Source organism: Pogoniulus pusillus, chromosome 15 (assembly GCF_015220805.1).
Source record: "Pogoniulus pusillus isolate bPogPus1 chromosome 15, bPogPus1.pri, whole genome shotgun sequence".
NCBI lineage: Eukaryota > Metazoa > Chordata > Aves > Piciformes > Lybiidae > Pogoniulus > Pogoniulus pusillus.
Window position 1 is genome coordinate 46091 of NC_087278.1, and position 20443 is coordinate 66533.

The window sequence follows — 20443 nt, forward strand, 5'->3', positions numbered from 1 at the left end:
GTGTCGGGGCCTTAGGGGTGGGCGGAGCGGGGGGGGCTTCGGCCGCTTCTCCCACCCCCGCGGGCGTCGGGCTCGAAGGCAGGAGCTGGGTCCCGCGCTCGCCGCGGAACCAGCAGCACAGGAGGCAGGTGGACGGACATGGAGGTCGCCCGGCCGAAGGCGCCCGCGCCTGACCCTATCTAGGGTGACCCGCGGGCTTCATCTCTCCTCATCCTCGGAGCGAGGCCGCGGCCGGGCCCGGGCCCGGCGCGGAGTAGGACCAGGACTTGTGCATCAGAGGAGGAGCCGGCCAAGGTAGGAAACGATTCTCTTTTTGTGCCTCTTGGTGGGTGGATAGTGACGTCTTCTATTCCGGACCCTGCCGCTCTGTGGCTGTGCCTGCCTTCCTGCCTGCCCTCTGGGAGCCAGCGCGGCCTCCCTGAGCCCGCAGGCTTTCTGCCAGAGCAGAGCTAGTATGCAGGTTCTTGGACTTGGCATCTTCCGAAAGGGTGTATCGTGTGTGCCTCAGCAGCTGCTGCTAAGGGCAGGCGCAAAACCTACATCGCGAGCAAGATGCTGACTGCAGTCTGATTTGTGTAAATCCTCATTGTTTTAGTATTTTACGTTTTTAAAAGGAGCTCGTGTGTAGTTCTGGTGTGTTCTGTAATTCATCAGCATAGAGATTGGCTAGATGGTCTGTGGAACTCTCAACGACTGCTATTCTGTGATTCTGGCTTTTTTTTCTGGGCAAAATAATTTTTTCTATGCTGGAATTGTTATGGAAGCATCTGTGAGTTAAACATGACTGAAGTAGCACTAGTCTAAGATCATTTGATGTATGTAGTTTGGGGCTTGAGGTTACGATGTCCATGCTAACACTGGCATCTGTTGCTACAGCTCTTTCAAAAGTATTCTTTCAGTGGTGCTATAGAAGAGGGAAACCCAGTCTCTTGGTGTGGAACAGGGGAGTGCACCTCACATCATTATGGAGCTCTTGGGGTTTGTAGCAGGGAATAGCATAAAGAGTGCTGATCTGTGAGTTTTCTTGGGTTGTTGGTCAGTGGGAGATGCAAATGTGATTTTAACAACAGAAGGACATACCTAACAAAGCAAAGGCTAAAAATCTAAAATCCGACGTCTGTTGTGCTTCATGGTCTCTATAGCTTGATCATAAATATTTTTTCCTGTGTTGCTTGTTTTAGGAAATAATGTTTACACAGGAAGCAGCTTCTGTGTTTTTCATTTTAAAAAATCTTTTGGTTGGAAGAATGGGGTGGGTAATATTGTGTGTTGTTGTTGCCTTTTCACAAGCACGCTATCACGTTTTCTGAGAGAGTTTTTTCTGATTAGAAATCTAGTATACTAGCTATATGAGCTAGTGAGAGATCTAGAAGATGGCTGTCTCCATGTGAATAGACTAAAATGGAAATTTTTGTAAGACTTTAGAAGCTTAATAGTTTTGTAGGAGCTAATGTAAATTGTCATCTAAATACTGAGATGTTATCTTTTCAAAGCTTGCGTATTCCAGTAAGATAATTTTACTGTATCTAAATTGCTGAGAAATCTTGTGGGCGTTTTTTGTCTTGTACAATTTCTGATTTTTAATGTCTGTTTCTTTCAGGAAGAAAATGAGAATCTTCTCTGAGTCTCATAAAACTGTTTTTGTTGTGGATCACTGCCCGTATATGGCAGAGTCCTGCAGACAGCATGTTGAATTCGATATGTTAGTGAAGAACCGGACCCAAGGAATCATACCTCTAGCACCCATATCAAAATCACTATGGACCTGCTCTGTGGAGTCATCCATGGAGTACTGTAGAATAATGTATGATATTTTCCCTTTCAAGAAACTGGTAAGTTCTCATCATGCATATGATCCTTGATCGTATGAGGGATATTTCCTCATTTTAATGAAGTCTCAATGTTATTAATGCTTGGTTAGGTGTGAAAAGATCAAATCTAATTGGTTCTATAAAAATATCTTGGTGTCATTGATACACTTCATAGCTATTTTAAATTGAGTAGTATAAAAATGCCATTACACATTTATTTTGGGGACTTTTCGTTGTCCTAGTTTTGTAAAACATGAGGAGGGTCTTTTAAGATAACCTAATATTTTATTAATGGTGTTCTTCTGAGCTTTAAATTTATGAAAAGTTGAACGAGGCTTTAAATTAAATCTTGTTCTTAAACACTTTGTAGGACTTTATAATTTTTTGGATGTTAAATTAGAAAGATGTTCTGGGCTTTAGGATGAGGTAGCTTCTGCCTGGAGCTTCCTGGCACAGAGCTCCACATTTAGAACAAGAAATGCCTGGTGGGTTCGGTAACATGCTGTAAATTAAGGTAGCTGACACCTGTTTTTTCATATTTATTCTTTTCTCATTGAGTAAATTATTATGCATTATGTTAGTTACCCTAAAAAAATGGAACTAAGCTTCTGACAGTGAAATTGGTTTAAAGTAGTTGCGAGTGGAAGAGTTGGCTAAACTGGAGTGTGTATGGTATGAGAAACAAGCTAGCATGGAAAGTGAGCTTCCTCTAGATTTTCCAGTCATCTTTGGAACATGTTTTGCTAAGTGATGCATTTTAAATCTTGCTAGATATTCACCCCTGTGATATACTGTGACAGTCTTTTGAGAACAATTTGTAGCATTTCAGTATTGAATTTTGAAGCTACTCCACTGAAATTATCTAATTATTAAAACTTTTCATAGTATCCTGCAATGCTGATGTAATAGAGGTCGAGTTGGTGTCTTAAAAATAGGGATTAAGAAGCTGCCAATATTAACTAAAGGGGTAGCTGCATATAACAGGAGTAGATGCTTTGTATTTTTATTGTTTTATTTTTGGTCTGTCTTGTCATTGCACTTACCTTCAGAGTATCAGAAAAGTAATTTATTTGATTTGGGGGATCTGTATGATTGGATGTTATTTTACATGTGCTTTTTTTCATCCTTTAGGTGAATTTCATTGTGAGTGATTCTGGGGCTCACGTTTTGAATTCTTGGACTCAAGAAGATCAGAACTTGCAGGAGGTATGCTTTGGAACTTTCTTTTGTTAAGTAAGCCTAGAATAACTGCAGTATAAATAACAGCTTGTTACCACTTTCAGTATGAAATAACACTGGCTAATATTAGTGGGTCTGGTCTGAAATTACTTAACAGCATTTGAAGTAGCCTGTGAGTCTGGTCTGGTCTGGTCTGTTCTGTAGGCAGCTTTAAAAAGAATCAAGTAGCTCCGAGTATAGAGTTACATATTAACATAAAATGTATGAAGAAATTGCTGGTGTATTTCTCCTATAATTCAGTGATACTTTTTGAATTTCAGGTTTTGAGATTTTTTGCATTTGCATGATAGGCTGTTTTTGTTCCATACTGAGTGGGTTTGTCCTGTGAAATATTTACTTTGAGGAGGAACTGAATTTCCAGATTCTTAGGAAATAAAAGCAGATGGCAGCTGATAATATTATAATTTCTCTGAGGTACTTCAACTTGTTGCAGCCAGATATGTTTCTGTAGTGAGTGAGAATATTAAGTTCTGAAGGTTTAGTAACAATTAAGAAATTAACTGCAGAGGGCAACTTAATGACAAGTGTTTTCCAGAATTTATAATGGTCTTTAGTTGCTCAATTTGGTGTTCTCCCAACATTATTAATTAGCAAGTAAGGTAACTTACACTGATGACTTTTTCCTGAACTGGTCTATTTAACAAATGGCTGGAAAGTGACTTTCAGTAACAATTCCTTTTTCCAATCAGTTAATGGCAGCATTGGCAGCTGTTGGGCCACCTAATCCTCGGGCAGATCCAGAGTGCTGCAGCATACTCCATGGTCTGGTGGCAGCAGTTGAAGCGCTCTGCAAAATAACAGAATACCAGCATGAGGCTCGAACCATGCTCATGGAGAATGCAGAACGTGTTGGAAATAGAGGTAGAATCATCTGTATTACTAATGCAAAAAGGGTGTTATGACCATGTGCTTCTACCATCTCAAAGTTATTTCATACATTTTTGTGATTGTCTTGAGTTAGCACCCTAAGTATTTGGCACTTTTCCTTCTTAGTGCCTTTCTTGCCTTACTAAATGTCATTTTTGGAGATCTGTTACAGTAGCAAACCAAAAATTTCCCATTGGAAATAGGAGAGCACTTAATGGCATGTTGCTTTTAACAGAAGGATTGACTGTCCTGCATAAAAATCATGTAAATGTTTTTCTAGTGACAGCCATGTTCGAATGCTGGAGGATTGTGTTCAGGAAACCATTCATGAGCACAACAAGCTTGCAGCTAATTCAGATCAGTGAGTACACTTTTTCTCTCATTCTGCGTGTGCTGGCTGCATCCTCTATTAAATCCAGACATATTTCTGTCACTTAAAGCTTATTCTAATGGACTATCTGGATGCTTGTGTGAAATGGATGGTCCTAAATCATATTGTTGACTTAGAGCTGTTGTATAGTCATTAACTTCTCGGCATAATTCTCTATTCTTACAGGGTAGTATTTTTAGTTGTTATCTTCTATATCTTGTTCTACTATGAGGCTCGTAACCGCTTTGCAACTGTGCCTTGCTCTGTGCTTTGTGTTTAACCAGTAGTTCTTCTGATGCTTCTCCCTTGACGCTGCAGTAATTTGACATTTTATTTTTGACTGAAATAGCCAACTTCTTTTGAAAATAATTTTTAATTTCTGAATTACTGTGTTGCCCAACGCTTCCTTCAGGAAAAGGAACCTCTTGAAAAGCAGGTTGCATCTCTGAGAAGTCCCTTTTCTACCCTCTGTTTTGTGTAACTAGTGAGGTGTTTGGCCTAGGGACTGCATTATTGCCTTGTTAAGTGTGGAGTAGATGGAGATCCTCTTCTTGGTTGCCTCTTAGGGACTTAAGTAGCAAAGGGAGAACTCTCCCGTATTTCTGCTGCTGATTTGACTTACTGCATATATAAAAGATACTGGCCCAGGGCATCTGCTTCTGAGTCCACTGTAAATACCTTCATGTAGGTAGATATGTGGAACAATGTTATTATGTGCCGATTTCTGGCTGTGTCAGGAGATGAGATTGCTTTTGAGGTAGTTCTTATGTTTGCTAGAATCCTCTTATTAATACCTGTGCAGACACTTTGTATAGGGTTAACACTCCGGGGGGAGTGACCCTGAACCTGACCCTGGGGGTCTTGGCCCCTCCCCAGGTGTGGGCCACACTCCAGGTGATGGTTAGCCCACTCCCCCCACTTCCTGTGGTATAAAAGAGGAGCACTTCCTGCTCCTCACCCTCTCTTTTGCCTTGGCTCCCTCTGGACACACACACACACTCACACTGCATACCAGCACACCACGTGGCAGCCACGAGGCAGAGACACCATCACATTGCTCGGGTTGTATCCATCCCTTTTTGTATTTTGCTGTTTTCCCTTCCTTATCTTTTGTAAACTCCCCTACCTCCAATACCTTTTCTAAGTTATTGTTAAACTTTTCCTTTTTAACTTCCAAATCGCGTGAGATTGATTTATTTGGGTGTCCCTACCTTTCTCTCTCTCCCTGTCTTTTGGGAAAAAGGAGGGGGAAGAGGGGAGGGCACTCTATAAATTCTATAAATTGTCATTGGGTCTATTAAATTTATTAGAGTCTCTGGGAACTTGCATTTGAACCCAAGACACACTTGGAGACAGATCCTCTGTGGTGTCAATTTTCAGTTGAAGCTCAACAGACTGAAGTTCTGTCCAAAAAGAAACAGTGGTATAACATCCAAGGAGCTAGAATTTGGTTTTTATTCTCATAAACACTTTGAACTACGTGTATTTAAAATGTAACCTGGCTTCTACAGAATGCTTTTAGAAACAGGATGTTCTAATACATTTTGATGATTCTGTGTTCTGGAAATCAGGTGAATCTTCAAAGAAATTATTTAAGTTTTTGGAGGATGTCTGCCACACAACAGACTAAATAGAATATTTTTTATCTTTAAGCCTAATGCAGATTCAAAAATGTGAATTGGTCTTAATCCACACTTACCCAGTTGGTGAAGAGAGCCTTGTTTCAGATCGTCCAAAAAAAGAGGTAAGGAGCTTAAAATAGTATTAATCTGAGGATTGAGCTGTGTCACTCAAAATAATGCAAATAAAGGTTTAAGCCTCTGTTCTGTAGTGAAGTATAGGGAAAAGTACAAGTAATTCTTTGGAAAGACAGTCTGCATGTTGCTCTCTGAAGTGTATGCTGCACACATATATGTGTCCCCTTTGTTTCTTTACTGAACTTTCTTGCATTAAGTCATGATTCATTTTTTGTGAAGTAAGCCATAATGCCATACAGTGATGGTCTTGTGTGTCTTCTGGAGGCTGAAGAACAGATTTTTGGACCCTAGTGGAAAACCAACTTCTTGGTGTGCCAAGGTTAGGTGAGGACCTTTTCTGCTCTTTGAGCATAAGCTGCTAGCTAGCACAAGCCCTGTTTTGCCAGATACACTACTGAATGATATGGATGTTGTTGAGCAGTCTACGTGTTGCTTAGACTAACAAGTTAGTGGTGTGTGCTTGAATGGTTTTCTCATGAAACCAGAATAAGATGTTGTGTGAATTATATTCCGTCGTTAGCAAGCAGAATGTCTTTTTTAATGAAATGCTGTGAGAAACGTCTCCAAGTGAAAGGGAGATATGTTGTGGGAATGTACAATATGCTTGAAGTTCATTAAATATTTGAAGTGCCCTACAGCTACAAAAAGGTCAAAAGATGCATCTGAATCTGTAACTACTCAGCTGAGTAACAAAAGCGTATGTGCTCTTGTAGAGATGCATTTGAAACCACATACATACAAAACATTGTGTAACTTGTTCTGATCATCTCAGTGTCTTCTCTAAGAAAACAACGTCGTACTCTTTAATATGAAAAGCATCTAGTCCAGCATGTTATTTCATAGATGCAACGACTGTGATAGCTACCTCCCTGAGATTCTTCTCTACAAAACTTTTGTGGTAGCATTTAAATGAAATGCAAGTAAGAGAACAAATTGACTGCTACTTTCCTCTTAAAGGCAGTCATCTTTAATATTTTTTTCCAAAGCATAAAACCAGTGTCCTTGCTGGCCAGGGAAATGCCAAATGTGTCTTGTGGCTTGTATTTGTTTCACTTGTGTACATATGTACAGGTAGGTATACACAAGTTACTTTGTTCCTGTTACTCAGCAGGTCAATGTGGCGGGGGGGGGGTTGGGATTAGGGTTACAGCTGCTATTAAGAGTATTTCTTCCCCATGTTGTGACACTAATGCTGTTAACGTTTGACTCGTTTTTAGCACACTTCTAATTTTTTGACAAACTGTAGGAACTGTGACTACAGTAACTAGCCACACTTGCAAAGATCTGAATGAGAACTCCTTCATAGTTTACCATGGTTTGGGTAGGTTTTTTCCCTCAAATGTAGTTGTCTATGTGTACTTATTTTGTAGTCTCAAATTAATAAGCATTAATACTAGAGCCTAATTCGTGAATACTATATGCTCTGTCAATTTCTTTCAGCTTTCACCTGTTTTAACCAGTGAAGTGCACAGTGTCCGTGCAGGTCGGCATCTGGCTACAAAACTTAATGTTTTAGTACAACAGCACTTTGATCTGGCCTCAACCACAATAACTAACATTCCTATGAAGGTAATACTGTGTTAATAGCTTTGCATTAACTAGTTGCATCACTTCTAGATTTGTTTGAAAACTTTTAATGTTTATTTTAATTGAACTTTGGTTTTCTCTCCATCTCATATTTTCTGTGTTTTTTTATTAGCCCACATTCAATGTCTGTGAGCAGGTTAGTGAAAATTAAAGGGGCAAAAAGTAAAAGATCACAGAACAAAATGTTGTATTGCTAAATATCAATTTTTGATGTAGCAATACAAGTGTTGCTTCAGTACTCTGTGTTAATAGATACAAATACAATATTATTTACCTCAGATTACTGTCTGTGATTCTTTTGTCTTTTTATAGTTGTCTTTAGGTTTACTTGATCCTTGTGCATTATAGTGGCATAGTGAGTCTTTTTTCCTCTGTTTCATTATCATGCCACCCAACATAAAGGTGTTTGTAACTGATAGTTGATTTTTTGGCTAAAGGTTTTCCATTAGGCTTTCCAGTTTTTGAATATTCATAAACCAGAAATGGGGACAGGGGCTATGTCTAATATGAAGATATTAACTTAAACATCTTCTGTTCAAAATTGTTTCTGTTCCTATTAATTTTTTGTTCATTGCTACTAGGAGGAAAGTCAGTGCATTAAGAATTTTCAGCTATTAAATTCACTGTAATTTTCTGATCAGGCACCAAGAGACAATTGAAACCAAAGTGGCAGTGTTTGAACAAAGGACAGGGGCAGATAAACTTCCCTGGTTTTAAAAATTAATCCATTTCTATTAATGTCAATTATTTCTTGCATCTTTTAAAACTAGCAATATTGCATGAATTTTTGCGATTAAAACACGGAATTAAAGATTTTCATAGCTTTAATATAAGTCAGACATGGTTCATGGCACAAATGTGACTTAAGCTTGCAAATACCTTGTCTGTAACTTTCTGACCTGCGTGCTGCTGGTATGCCTCTCCCTTCTGCCTTTCTCCTTGTAGTAATAGACCATTTTGGGTTCTTGTGGGGTTTCAGTTGGGGTTTTTTGGTTTTGTTTGTTTTTTCATTTGGAATAAATTACCAAAGTTACTGTTTTTTGCTTAGTCCTCTGTAGCTGTTTAAAGATGCAGTGTCTTCTTTGCAAGCATCCTTTTTTTTCAAATTAAAAACTTGCATCTGCAAGTACAGTTCATATCTTAAGTGCCAGGATGTAATAACTTCAAATGTGTGGGTGTTTTTGTTTGATTTCCTGTTGGTTTTAGTTATGAAATATAATTCTGCAGTGGCCATTTGTTGCTGTTAAGTAAGTTGTAATTGGTAGGTAGTGGTGTACAATGTGTCATAGACTTCCTTGACTCATTTGGACAAAAGTAGTCAAGCTTATTTTTAACTTCTGTTTTGCACTGTGCACCCTGTGATGACATTTGTATAAAGAGAAAACCATAGCATTTCAAAGAAAGGGTGAAAAAAAAGAAGAGCAGATGGCTGCATCTTCAAACAGGTCAGATAGTGAAGAGTTTTCCTCAACATTGCAATCCTGTGTTTGTCTGATGCACTTTGAAGACTTTGGAATAAAAGGCAGTTGTAGAATCATTCGTTTATGAAAATGGTGATCTCCAGCTACTGTAACTATTGCTGTTCTCTGCCTTTGCCTTTTGAAGGAAGAACAGCATGCTAATACGTCAGCTAACTATGATGTGGAGCTCCTCCATCACAAAGAGGCGCACGTTGACTTTTTGAAGAGTGGTAAGTAGAAACAGTCCTGGAAAAGTGGCTTCTCATCAGCTTTCTGAGAGTAAAGATTGTGAGCTTCTAACTGAAGTGTGTTTCACATGTAATCAGCAAGTCCTTCAGTTGTTTCTTGCAGATACAGTGTTGCGTGTATTCAGGATGTTTGTGGGGACTAGGGGGCACGTTAAGTTCCTACTGAGATCTGAAAAGATTAGAGAGCAGATGTGCAATGCTTTTACAGGAGAAAGCATCTGATACGATTGTGTGGAAAATTACTCCTTGTGCAGTTTTTGATCTATGTTGCTTGCATCTCATAGGCCTGTTTATGGCAGCAGTTGCTTTAGAAAAGGTAGTTGATACTTGGCTTTTGAGCTTTTGTGTTGTGTTTGAAATACTTAGTATCCTTCTCGTGAACTTGTAATTATGTAGTATTTCTCTGGAGTATATATTTAATGGCTGAGGTTAGGAATTGTACCAGTGGGCCTTGTGGAAAACTATTTTGGTCAACAAACAGTGCTTGATGTAAAATTTTATGTCTATAATTAAATATTGGGAAAAAATAGGATGTTTCAGTAATGAATCCAGAGTCACCTGCGCTGTGTTACTGTGTTGAAAGCATAAAGCTTTACTGCAGGAGCTCAGAAATAGTCCTCTATGACCTTTTGGCTCAAGGAATAAATCTGCCAGTTAAAGCCAAAAATGAGCTCTAACTGCAATTCCTCTTAATTTTTTTTTTCCCATCGGAACCTTGAGAGGGAAAAGTCCTTAGATCCTGTGCATTTTGGTTTATTAGTATTAAAACAATTCTTGTAGCTGTTAATAGCACTGATACTAGTAAAGTAGAAATTCAGTTACATTTCTGTGAAATGTTGCTACAGAATTTTTAGATTCACTTTTGGATTGAGTCTGATACAGCTAAGGCATTTGAGATGAAAAATACTGCCTGTGATAGATAAAATATAGATAGAATTTTCTGCTTGTTGAATTGTGCCTTTGGAACATACTCTGGAGCTGCACTATTTGGTTTGCTGAATTGGTTTCTAAAATATGCAACAGCTGATGACCTCTTTGCTCAAGGTAACTTGGTAAAAATTAGGTAGTTTTGCTTATGGTCATATCAGAAGTATTTTTAAATTTTAAAAAGTTTAGAATTCTACACTGTAATAGAGGAAATACGGTTGATCACCCTAGTTTTTTACTTTTTATGGCAGGTGATAATCATACAGGTGGCAACAGCAGAGAAGGCACATTTAAAGAAACTGTGACATTGAAATGGTGTACTCCTCGAACAAATAGTGTGGGTAGGTAAAATAAGATCTTCTGGAGCTGGTGCTCCAACCTTTCTGGAACACTGTTCTCTCTGTACACTGATAATCTGAAAAAGGAGGTAATTTGCTTCTTGTTAATGCTGTGTTTTGCCTTTTTGCTCTGCAAACCTTGCTGCTGACTGTACCATATTTCACTAATAGTCATAAAATGCTCTACTGATCTTGGCCACTCAGTGGTTTTTTTTAAGAAGTGAGGGTAACAATGATTTTCTTGGTGGCTTTTTTCAGTCTCCTCTTAAGTATCATGAACCTGTTCATTGACTCCCATGACCAGTAATCATTTATCTTTCCAGCAGGGTCAAGTACATCTTGCCTCTTTGACAGTGGTGTTATTTTAACATAGCAGCTTTGAAGCTTTGCATCTTTTTTGAGTTTAGTTCTGGTTTCAGAGGTGAGAAGTCAAAGTACTGTCTTAATGTACTTACATTGTCAAGTTAAAAATCTTCACAAGGAGATTAAACGTATGCAATATTATCCATAGAGTAGACTCTTGATATTAACTTTCAGTTCTGAGTAAGGGAGAGATCTCTATTCCAATAGAAGCAAGGGAAGTTTTCGGGTAGCATAGGAGCCCCCTGGCCATTCAGCTCATGTACTTTATAGACTATCAGCAAGACCTGTTGACTATTTGGGCCAGCAGGTCAAAAATCTCTAGGTAAGAGAAGTAAGAGGAGGCTGATCCAGTAAAATAATTTAAGAGGTGAGCTGGAGGTTCTGCTGGAAATAGGGCTTGGATATTGCATTAGGATCTCAGAGTTGAAGGTACTGGAATGGTTGCAAGGAGATGGTGGAAGGAGCAGACTTGATTGAGAAACAGCTGGATCTCATTGTGCTGATTTTTAGAGTAGCCTGTTCCTCCTCCTCCTGTAAGGTGATTTTTTTTTATTTTTTTTTCTGTATGTGGAATGACACTCGATTTTCTACTTTTTTTTTTTTCAGAATTGCATTATTGCACTGGAGCATACAGAATTTCACCAGTAGATGTAAATAGCCGACCTTCCTCATGCCTTACTAACTTTCTTCTTAATGGTAAATTTGTCTTTGGCTAATTATTTAATGCTTAAGTCGTTAATATTGTGAACAGAGCATTTACCACACTTTTAGTTTGTACAGCAGTTAATGTCTACTGCAAAACACTCAAGTTTTTTCAAACACATCAAATAAGAGAAGAAAAGTGTTAAATGTACTCAAAGGCAATTAGAACATATTTTGGAACTTGAAGATGGGACAAAAGGAGCAGGTGTCAAATTCTGAAAGTTCCTTTCTGGATCCAAATGTAGAATACTTTTCATGCTGTTTAATAGGCAACTCCACTTTCAGTAGATGACAGTGCACTCAGTCACAGTGCTTGTCTGACTATGGCAAGGTATTAGCAAATTTACATCTATGCCTTATTTCTAGCAGATGCTGGGCAGCCTCAAACTGTTTACCAGATTATGGCCAACTAAGTGTGTTGGTCAGTTGAAGCAAACATAACTGTGTGTGCTGGAATTGGTCCAGAAGTAGGTTATATTTGGTTACTATTTTTGCCTGTCTGCAAGATCTCGACCCTTGCCATGAAAACTTTGCTGCAAGAAGTTACCATTTAAATATATGTGAAAAATGTAAGACAAAATTGTTCATGCTGAACAAATGATAGTAGACAATGTTAATTAAATGTGAGTGGTTTATGGTTTAAAACAAAATTGTATTACACACATTCTTTGTATGGTTTATATGGATGGTTTATCTTCAGGTCCTTTGAATATCTAAATGCATGTGTGGCAGTTGTATTAAACACTATGTTTTCGTGTGTTTTTTCTCTAAAGATTCTGTACTGACAAAGTACTTAGGTTAATAAAAATGGTTGGAACCAAAATTAATAGCTAATTTCAAGTAACCACTCTTCTGATCTCAGTTTTGCTTCCTCATAACAGATAACTTGTTTCAAGAATGCACCCTTTGATACTTAGCGTATTTTACTATGAACAGCAGTATTATTTCATTGCCTGAAAAAGGTATCCATTTGAAGCATTAATGAGTAACCTCAACTGATACCTTTGTGCTCCAGTAGACTATTTGGTTACTTTTAAAAAGTTGTATTTGAGAGAAATTCTGTAGTAGGGCCAAGTAAATTTAGCATCCAAAGGAATTTGTGTTAATTAAAAATAGCAAATAATCTGTAATCATAAGAAAAATAACTCTTACACAACGCATAATTTTAATGTCTTACAAATATATATTTTTCCTAAGAAGAATATCCTACAGAGAGAGTGATTGATCCAGGAGAGAGGCTTTTGATCTTCCTGTGCAAAGAGCATGAAACACTGCTCTGTGTAAAGACATGGAGAAAATGCCCAAAGGAGAGATAGATGAAAGCACAGCTTTAATGGATCCAGAGCCTTACAGGCTAGGTACAAACCTGTATTGTGTACCAGTAGTTTGTAAGTACAATTGCAGCACACTAACAAAAGCAAACTTGTCTCCAACAGGTCGTTCTGTTCTGTTGGAGCAGCCTCGCAAATCTGGATCTAAAGTCATTAGTCATATGCTCAGCAGCCATGGAGGAGAAATTTTTCTGCATGTATTAAGCAGCTCAAGATCAATTCTAGAAGATCCCCCATCAATTAGTGAAGGATGTGGTGGAAGAGTCACTGACTACCGGATTACAGTAAGAGTCTTCTCTTTGGCTTTACTTCTTGAAGTTGGTGCTTATCTCAGGTGAGATAGGAGCATGCTGCCATAGATGTCAAGGAAATGTTGGTGCCTTCTCTGGAGAGGACTGCATAGTCAGGCTGTCTTTGTTTTGTGTTGCTGACACATTTAGTACCAAGTAGTACATCTACTATTGCTTCATAGACTCCTTTCTGTGTCGAGGAAGTGACTCCTTGTGCACTACAAGTATTTAAAATTTATTCTGATTCTAGAATTAGTTTTGACATTTCTTTTTGCTGCTCGTTGCTATAAGGATGAGTGGCTAGTTGTACAACAAATAGATTAGGGTCCTAAATATGGAGCAATCAGTTAGTGTTCACTTTTTCAGTTGTTCTCAGCACGTGGTTTCTGCCTGTTGTAAACAAGCAGAATTGGCTTCCAGAGGAAAGTAACAGAACTCTTATCATATGTCAAACACCTGGCAGATCCAGAAGGCGTTATCGTCAAAAACCTGTGCATCGATTTTTAACCTTTTTTTGTACAGCTACTTTTGTGTTCACCTCTAATGTATATCTGAAAGCTAGGAGCAGGGCTCTGGTTGTTAAATTTGTCAGTGCAGGTGGTACTAAAGTGTAGTAGTAAGCAAGACTGTGCTGTTCTGCCCATTCAGTGAAAGTTAATTTGTTAGAGAAATGCCTAATTGTGTCTTGTTTGGTTATCATTAGGATTTTGGTGAATTTATGAGGGAAAACAGATTAACTCCTTTTCTAGAGCCCAGATATAAGCTTGATGGAAGTCTTGAAATTCCTTTGGAACGTGCTAAAGATCAGTTAGAAAAACATACTCGTTACTGGCCTATGATTATTTCTCAGACTACTATCTTCAACATGCAAGCTGTAAGTAACACGGGGTTTGTAATCTTCCATTTAAGTTTCATCTTGCTGCTTGATGAAATAGACTATTTTATTGTAGATAGCTTGCTACAAAATCAGTTTATTTTCACTTAAGTGAAATTCACATGCTGTTTAATGCCAATAGATTAATGGAATGCCAGCTAAATAGAGTTGGAATTATTGAACCTGACAACTACAGTACTGCTGCGTAAAGAAAACGTGAATCAAATGCAAATTTACCTATAGCTGCTCAGAGTTACTACTGGTTTGAGAATAAGAGGGGATGTTTTTTCTGTATGTTGTTCCATTGCCTGAATGACAGAGCCCAGAGTTGTGATCAGTGGTGCAGGGTTTAATTGGAGGTCTGTATCTAATGGTGTTGCCCACAGGTCATTACTGAGCTCAGTCATGGTAAATATCTTCATCAACAATTCAGATGATGGGACAGTGTCCTCAACAAGTTTGCTGAGGGACCAAAGTGGGGGGGAGTGGCTGGCATGCTGTCAGGCTGTACTGCCATCCAGTGACACGTGGACAGGCTGGAGAGCTGGGCAGAGAGAATTTCATGAAGTGCTGCAGGGGCAAGTATAGAGTCCAGCCCCTGAGGAGTGTTAAATTCCTGCATTGGTACAGGTGAGGGTTTGACCTGATGGAAAGCAGCTCTGTGGAGAGTGACCTGGGGAGTATTGGTGGACAGGAAGTTCCTCAGGAGCCAGCAATGTGCCCTTGTGTCCAAAACCACTAATGGTCTCGTGGGGTGCACAAAGGAAAACATGGCTAGGAGGTTGTGGGAGATCTTTCTCTGCCTTGGTGAGGCCACATTTGGAGTATTGTGTCCAGTTCTGGGCTTCCCAGTTCAAGAGGGACAAGGAACTACTGGAGAGTCCAGTGGATGGCCTCAAAAATGAGGAGACTGAAAATTTTTTCTTATGAGGAGAGGCTAAGAGAGCTGAGGCTGGGGGAGAGCATCCTGAGGGGATCTCATCAATGCTGATCAATACATAAAGAGTGACTATCAAGAGAATGGGGCTGGATTCTTTTGAGTTGTGCCTAGTGATAGGACAAGGGGCAGTGAGCACAAACTGCAACATAGCAGCTTTCACTGAACATGAGGGAAAAACTCTTCCTGTGAGGGTGCTGGAGCCCTGGAGCAGGCTGCATTTAGTCTGCAGACTTTCAAAACCCAGCTGGATGCATTCCTGTGCAACCTGATGTAGGTGGACTTGTGTTAGCAGGAGGACTGGACTAGGTGGTCTCCAGAGGTTCCTTCCAACCCCTACCGTTCTGTGATTCTGTGCCTCTCCTGCAACATACCCATGTTCTACTTGTTGGTGACTTTCTTGTCACAGGTGGTGCCCTTGGCCAGTGTGATTGTAAAGGAAGCAATGACTGACGAAGATGTTCTGAACTGTCAAAAAACAATATACAATTTGGTAGACATGGAGAGGAAAAATGATCCCCTGCCCATTTCAACAGTTGGTACAAGAGGAAAGGGCCCCAAAAGGTGACATGCATATCTCCTTTTGTAGAGGGTGGACTTCATTCAGAAATAGTCTTTTGACATTGTGTTTTAAGATTTGATCAGAGGCAGCGTGTAGCAAACTAAACGCTGGGAATGTTTTGCCTCCACATTCAGGGCTATTGCAGCACCGATATTGCTGTGTTAGGGAAAAATACATTTGGTTTATTGGCTTATTGCTGAAGGGTTGAGAGCATGCTAAAACCTATGAAAACAAAGGTCGTCATTGGGAAGGGCAAGAGATTGATACAGTGCTGTGAAATTGGGCTCTATTAGAAAAGTCAAATCCTTTTGAAACAGTTAAGATATGGGCTACTCCTTCTAAACAGTATGTCCTGGTATCTCTCACTCATTGCATCGTACTTCCAAGAATTGTCTAAGGAGAAATTCTGCTATGGATTTCCCATGTGAGAGGAGGTTTTCAGTAGTCTGGTGCAGCTCTTCCTAATTTTTATTTTTAGTCCAGAGAATTATATAGCGAATAATTTGCGTGTCAGTACATGAGTGACTCTCTGCATACCCTGGCACTGTGGTTGGCAAACAGTCAAGAGGACTTAGAATGCCTTTTGACAGTGAGATCTTGTAGAAGTTTAAGAATTTCATTTCAGAGGGCATAGTTTATTTGGATGAAAACTTAATTCTGATTCTTAATTGGGAAATGATACATGTGGTATGCCTCCAGGTTTCAAGGGTGTGGTAATCTCAGGTGGATAGACCTCTAGTACAAGAGCACTGGAGCATTTTGCCTTTGGGTTTTCTTTGTTTCTTGGTCTGTTTTTTAACCTTAATTTACTCAGTGGTTTAATGCTGTGGGTGCATAGTAACTGTTTTCTGGCTCCGTTCAGGGATGAGCAGTACCGGATTATGTGGAATGAACTGGAGACCCTTGTGCGAGCACACATAAACAACTCTGACAAACACCATCGTGTCTTGGAGTGCTTGATGGCCTGCAGAAGCAAACCTCCTGAGGAAGAGGAGCGCAAGAAACGTGGTAGAAAGAGAGAAGACAAAGAAGACAAGTCGGAGAAATTGGGCAAAGACTATGAGTCAGATAAGCCATGGCAAGAATCAGAAAGGTAAATTTTTTGAAGTGAAATAAAGTTAGAGCATAACTTTTATCTGGCCCCACTTCTAAAGGATGGGAGACTGTGGTGAAACACTTGTGGGTTTCAATTTGGTCTTGGCCTACTGTTACAGAGCGTGGATCCCGAGGATTTTTGGATCAGACACCGTAACCAAACTTGGGAAATTCCATCTTACTGTGGTGCAGTTAACATATTTTACAAGCAGTCTGGTTCTTGGACAAACCACTTAGGGCTTTGCAACTTGGAGTTGTCCTGTTGGCTTTTATCATAACAGCAGCACCTGCTAGACACAACTGCTTTTTACAAGTATAAAGTATGACTGAAAACTTGAGACAAGCAGCTATTTTCTCTCAAGCTGTAGATAGTTTAGTGTTCAGATAGATAATCTTTTTGGTTCAACTAACCCTTTGGTCATGATTGATTGTCTGTAATTCTTGTTGTTCCTGTAGCTTGTCCAAGTGCTAAGCATCTTTCAAGTCTCTTCTCTCCTGTCTTTCAAACTACCGAGGAGATCAAGACATGTTTGTGGTGCTAAGCTTAATTTGCACGTTTTGTGTGTGCTCTGATCATTTAGGCTAGAGGGGGCCTTTTTGGCTGCGTAATTGTCATCTAGCTTGATGACGTTTCATGCCTTCATGTGTATGACCAAATCCATTCCCACAACTGCTTGTTCTTGCACATGTGAGACAAAAATGGGGGTTGAAATAAAAGGAACTTGATACAGAATAGGTCTGAATTCGCAGAAAAAATATAGTAGGAAATAGTGTGGCATTTTTCTAGATTAATCGTCACATAGTCTTCAAAACTGAGAATGTTCATCTGTCACAACCTCAACACGCATACTGTTAAGTGAAATTATATTTTAAGGTTTTTCCCTTAAGGCTTTATCCAGAGGATTGCTTGCCTAGTCTCCTCTATTGCATTTTCCACCCATTTCAAGGGTCCAGAAGAAGTGTTCTTATCATACAGGTTGTGTACAACTTTGAGGAGTACAGGATGATGTCAAGAATCATGTGCTGCCCTAGCATATTTTGCTTCTCTGTTTTCCTTCACTCTCAAAAAGATTGAAAGGTCTTTTGGATCGTGAAAAAGAAGACCTAGCAGAAGCTGAAGTTATCAAAGATTCCCCTGATTCTCCTGAGCCACCCAATAAAAAGCCACTTATTACAATGGATGAAGTACCCACAGTTGAAAAGGCAAAAGGTAAGACAGAAGAATTAGTGTAGAGCATCATGTCTTATAAAGAGAAGTTGTCTTATCAGTCTGTATTTTCTGAAGTAATGGGATGAATCTTCTTGGAGTTAGCTATCTTAGTGAGGGTAGTCTTTAATTAAACTCACATTGTTGAGAAATCTTCTCCTAGTTAACTTTAACAGGTCGATGTAAAAAGAGATACCAAGATACTGTTTGGGTTTGCTGGCATACACTTGGGGTGACAGAAGCAAGTTGGACAAATTTCTGCTGGTGCTACTTGAGCTACTGTGTGTCAGAAATACTAAGGTCAGGCAGCAGAAATCACTATCTCCTGACTAATAGCCATGAGGCTAAGCAGTATAGTTGTCAGACTGGGCAGTTCTCAATGACTTCTCTTCCTTGGAGTGAGCTATTACGTGCCACAATGATTGAGCTCATGTCCAGATTCTGCATTTAAAGCAAAATCAATCTGATGTGAAGCAACTAGTGAGCTATTACTGCTTTGCCTTCATGTAGCCTCTATTATGAGGTTGTCTAAAATTAGTGGGTTTAATATGTTGTGCTACCACGGGCTGTAATTTCATTTAAGCCTTTTAAATGATGCAATGCTGAAGAATTTGGAAACCCATTAGACTCTTTCTACTTGCAATTTTAGGGCCAATGTCCTTACTATCTTTGTGGAGCAGCAGAATTAATACTGCTAACTCTAGGAAACACCAGGAATTTATTGGCCGTTTGAACTCTGTCAACAATAAAGCTGAGCTGTATCAACATCTGAAAGAAGAAAATGGGTTTGTATCAGTAAATTCACCACTGCAGTCATCTTAGTAGTCAATATGCAGGATGGAGGAATATTTCAGTTACAGCATTAAAAAGACTCCTTTGAGATTAAAATACAGAAATGCATTCCTTTGTGTCCTCGTATTGATGGAGAACTACAGCTTTGCAGTTTGCATCTGCACTAAGCAAGGCTGACTGCTGATGCATTCCTTGTGCCATGGTGATCTCACCTTTGTAGCAAAACTCTTAAACTTCACAGGTAGCTAAATTTAGAGTTCTTTGGCAGCCTGTTGCATGCTTTAGCTCCCAAAGAAAAGAGTATTAATAATGTTTTTGAGTGCCTGAATCTTGTGCTATACTGTTATGAAATTGATGGTAGCCCGTGTCCTGCCAAAAACCAGTGGAAAACCAAACCAACCTGTGTAAGAAAAAGACCGTATTAAGTCGTGAAAGCTCAGATCTTTATAGCTAGATTCTCTGTAGTCTCACGATTATAGGCTGTTGTCTTTTGCTGGGGCTAACGACGGATAGCATTTTGTTTATTTGCAGAAGCCTTTGCTGGTTGCTGCTTGAGATACTGAGAGGAGATAAGACGCTGGGGCAGGGAGGGACAGGATGGTTAGTGAAGTAAGGAAATGCTCAAACCTTTGTTTTGGTTTGGTGGGATTTTTTTGGTTCTTAATCTGTTGGTTTGTTTCCAAAGCCAAGCCTGACCAGTTGCCGTCTTGCGTTTCAGCATGGAAGCATCAGAAAATGGAAAAGCAGGCCGGCAGTGAGGACTTTGCCCGTGGGCAGAGTGCGGCCAATCCGCAGGAGTGCTGCGTGCTGGAACGGATGTGGGTACTGCTTCAGTACGGTTGTGTAGCTCTCTTTTGGTTGGCCTTCACATTTCGCTTAGTTTTTGCTATGAAATATTACGCCCACATATCACATTAAAAGCAGTACGCAAACGGAGCTCTCCTGGAGTGTTTTGCAAATTGCTTTTAGGATGAAGGAAACCTGTGCTGCCATGGACTAGTTCCTCAGAAGTGCTTGCAGAGTTTAAAGTCCTTTCTCATAAGTAACATTTTCACTATTTCAGAATCAGTGGTGACTGTTTAAAAAAAAAAAATCAAGTAATTGATAATTAATGGATAATATTGTTCATTTTGATTAATCAGTATTTTTATTGAAATGAAACTTCTTCAGGAGTCCACAGTTATGGAAAAGGCCACACACCAAGTACATCTGGCCACTGAGCTGAGAAAATGCCAGCCTTGGCTTTCACGTAAGGGGTGGGAACGTGAGTGGTTTTACAGGTAAAGGACTTTTAAAATGGATTAGAAATGTGCTTTAGAAATCAAAGCCTTTCAGACTGTGCTGGAGTTAAGCCTTTGTCAGCAAAAGTAAAATAAAATGTTTGGCTATCATTAAATTATTTTTTAAATTTTACCTTTTAAGATACCTCTAGTTTTATATCTAAGCTTTTTGAATGTCATGGGAAGACTTACTCCAGGTATTAATGGCCATAAAATGACTAAGTAGGTGACGTGTCTTTAGTTTCTTCGCTCAGAGCCAGTTTTCCTTAGTGGAGAGTAGAATTCTCAAACAGGAAAACTCAGGATCTAAGCTGTTATAAAACGTTGGGTTGTGTCCTGGTTTTGACTCTGCACCTGGCAGTCTGGTTTCAGCAGAGGGGTTTCTCCTTCCTACCCACCCCATCCC

General features: G+C 39.5%; 1 protein-coding gene across 1 annotated transcript; it reads left to right on the forward strand.

Moving 5' to 3' along the window:
- The first annotated feature begins 11 nt into the window (after positions 1 to 11).
- INTS13 (integrator complex subunit 13) lies at positions 12 to 20170 on the forward strand. Its single transcript, XM_064154859.1, has 17 exons — positions 12 to 294; positions 1601 to 1832; positions 2943 to 3017; positions 3740 to 3940; positions 4196 to 4278; positions 5941 to 6031; positions 7485 to 7613; positions 9237 to 9321; positions 10518 to 10607; positions 11574 to 11663; positions 13106 to 13284; positions 13994 to 14164; positions 15511 to 15665; positions 16526 to 16756; positions 17829 to 17968; positions 18615 to 18750; positions 19476 to 20170. The coding sequence occupies exons 2-17, from the start codon at positions 1608 to 1610 to the stop codon at positions 19513 to 19515; spliced, it is 2121 nt and encodes a 706-aa protein (XP_064010929.1). The 5' UTR covers positions 12 to 294; positions 1601 to 1607; the 3' UTR covers positions 19516 to 20170.
- Positions 20171 to 20443: the final 273 nt, after the last annotated feature.

Excerpts from the sequence above, each read along its gene's own strand:
- INTS13 (XM_064154859.1), top strand. The coding sequence starts at position 1,608 with ATGAGAATCTTCTCTGAGTCTCATAAAACTGTTTTTGTTGTGGATCAC. Across the intron at positions 14,165-15,510 it reads CTATCTTCAACATGCAAGCT|GTGGTGCCCTTGGCCAGTGT; the intron begins GTAAGTAACACG and ends TTCTTGTCACAG. Across the intron at positions 15,666-16,525 it reads AGAGGAAAGGGCCCCAAAAG|GGATGAGCAGTACCGGATTA; the intron begins GTGACATGCATA and ends GGCTCCGTTCAG.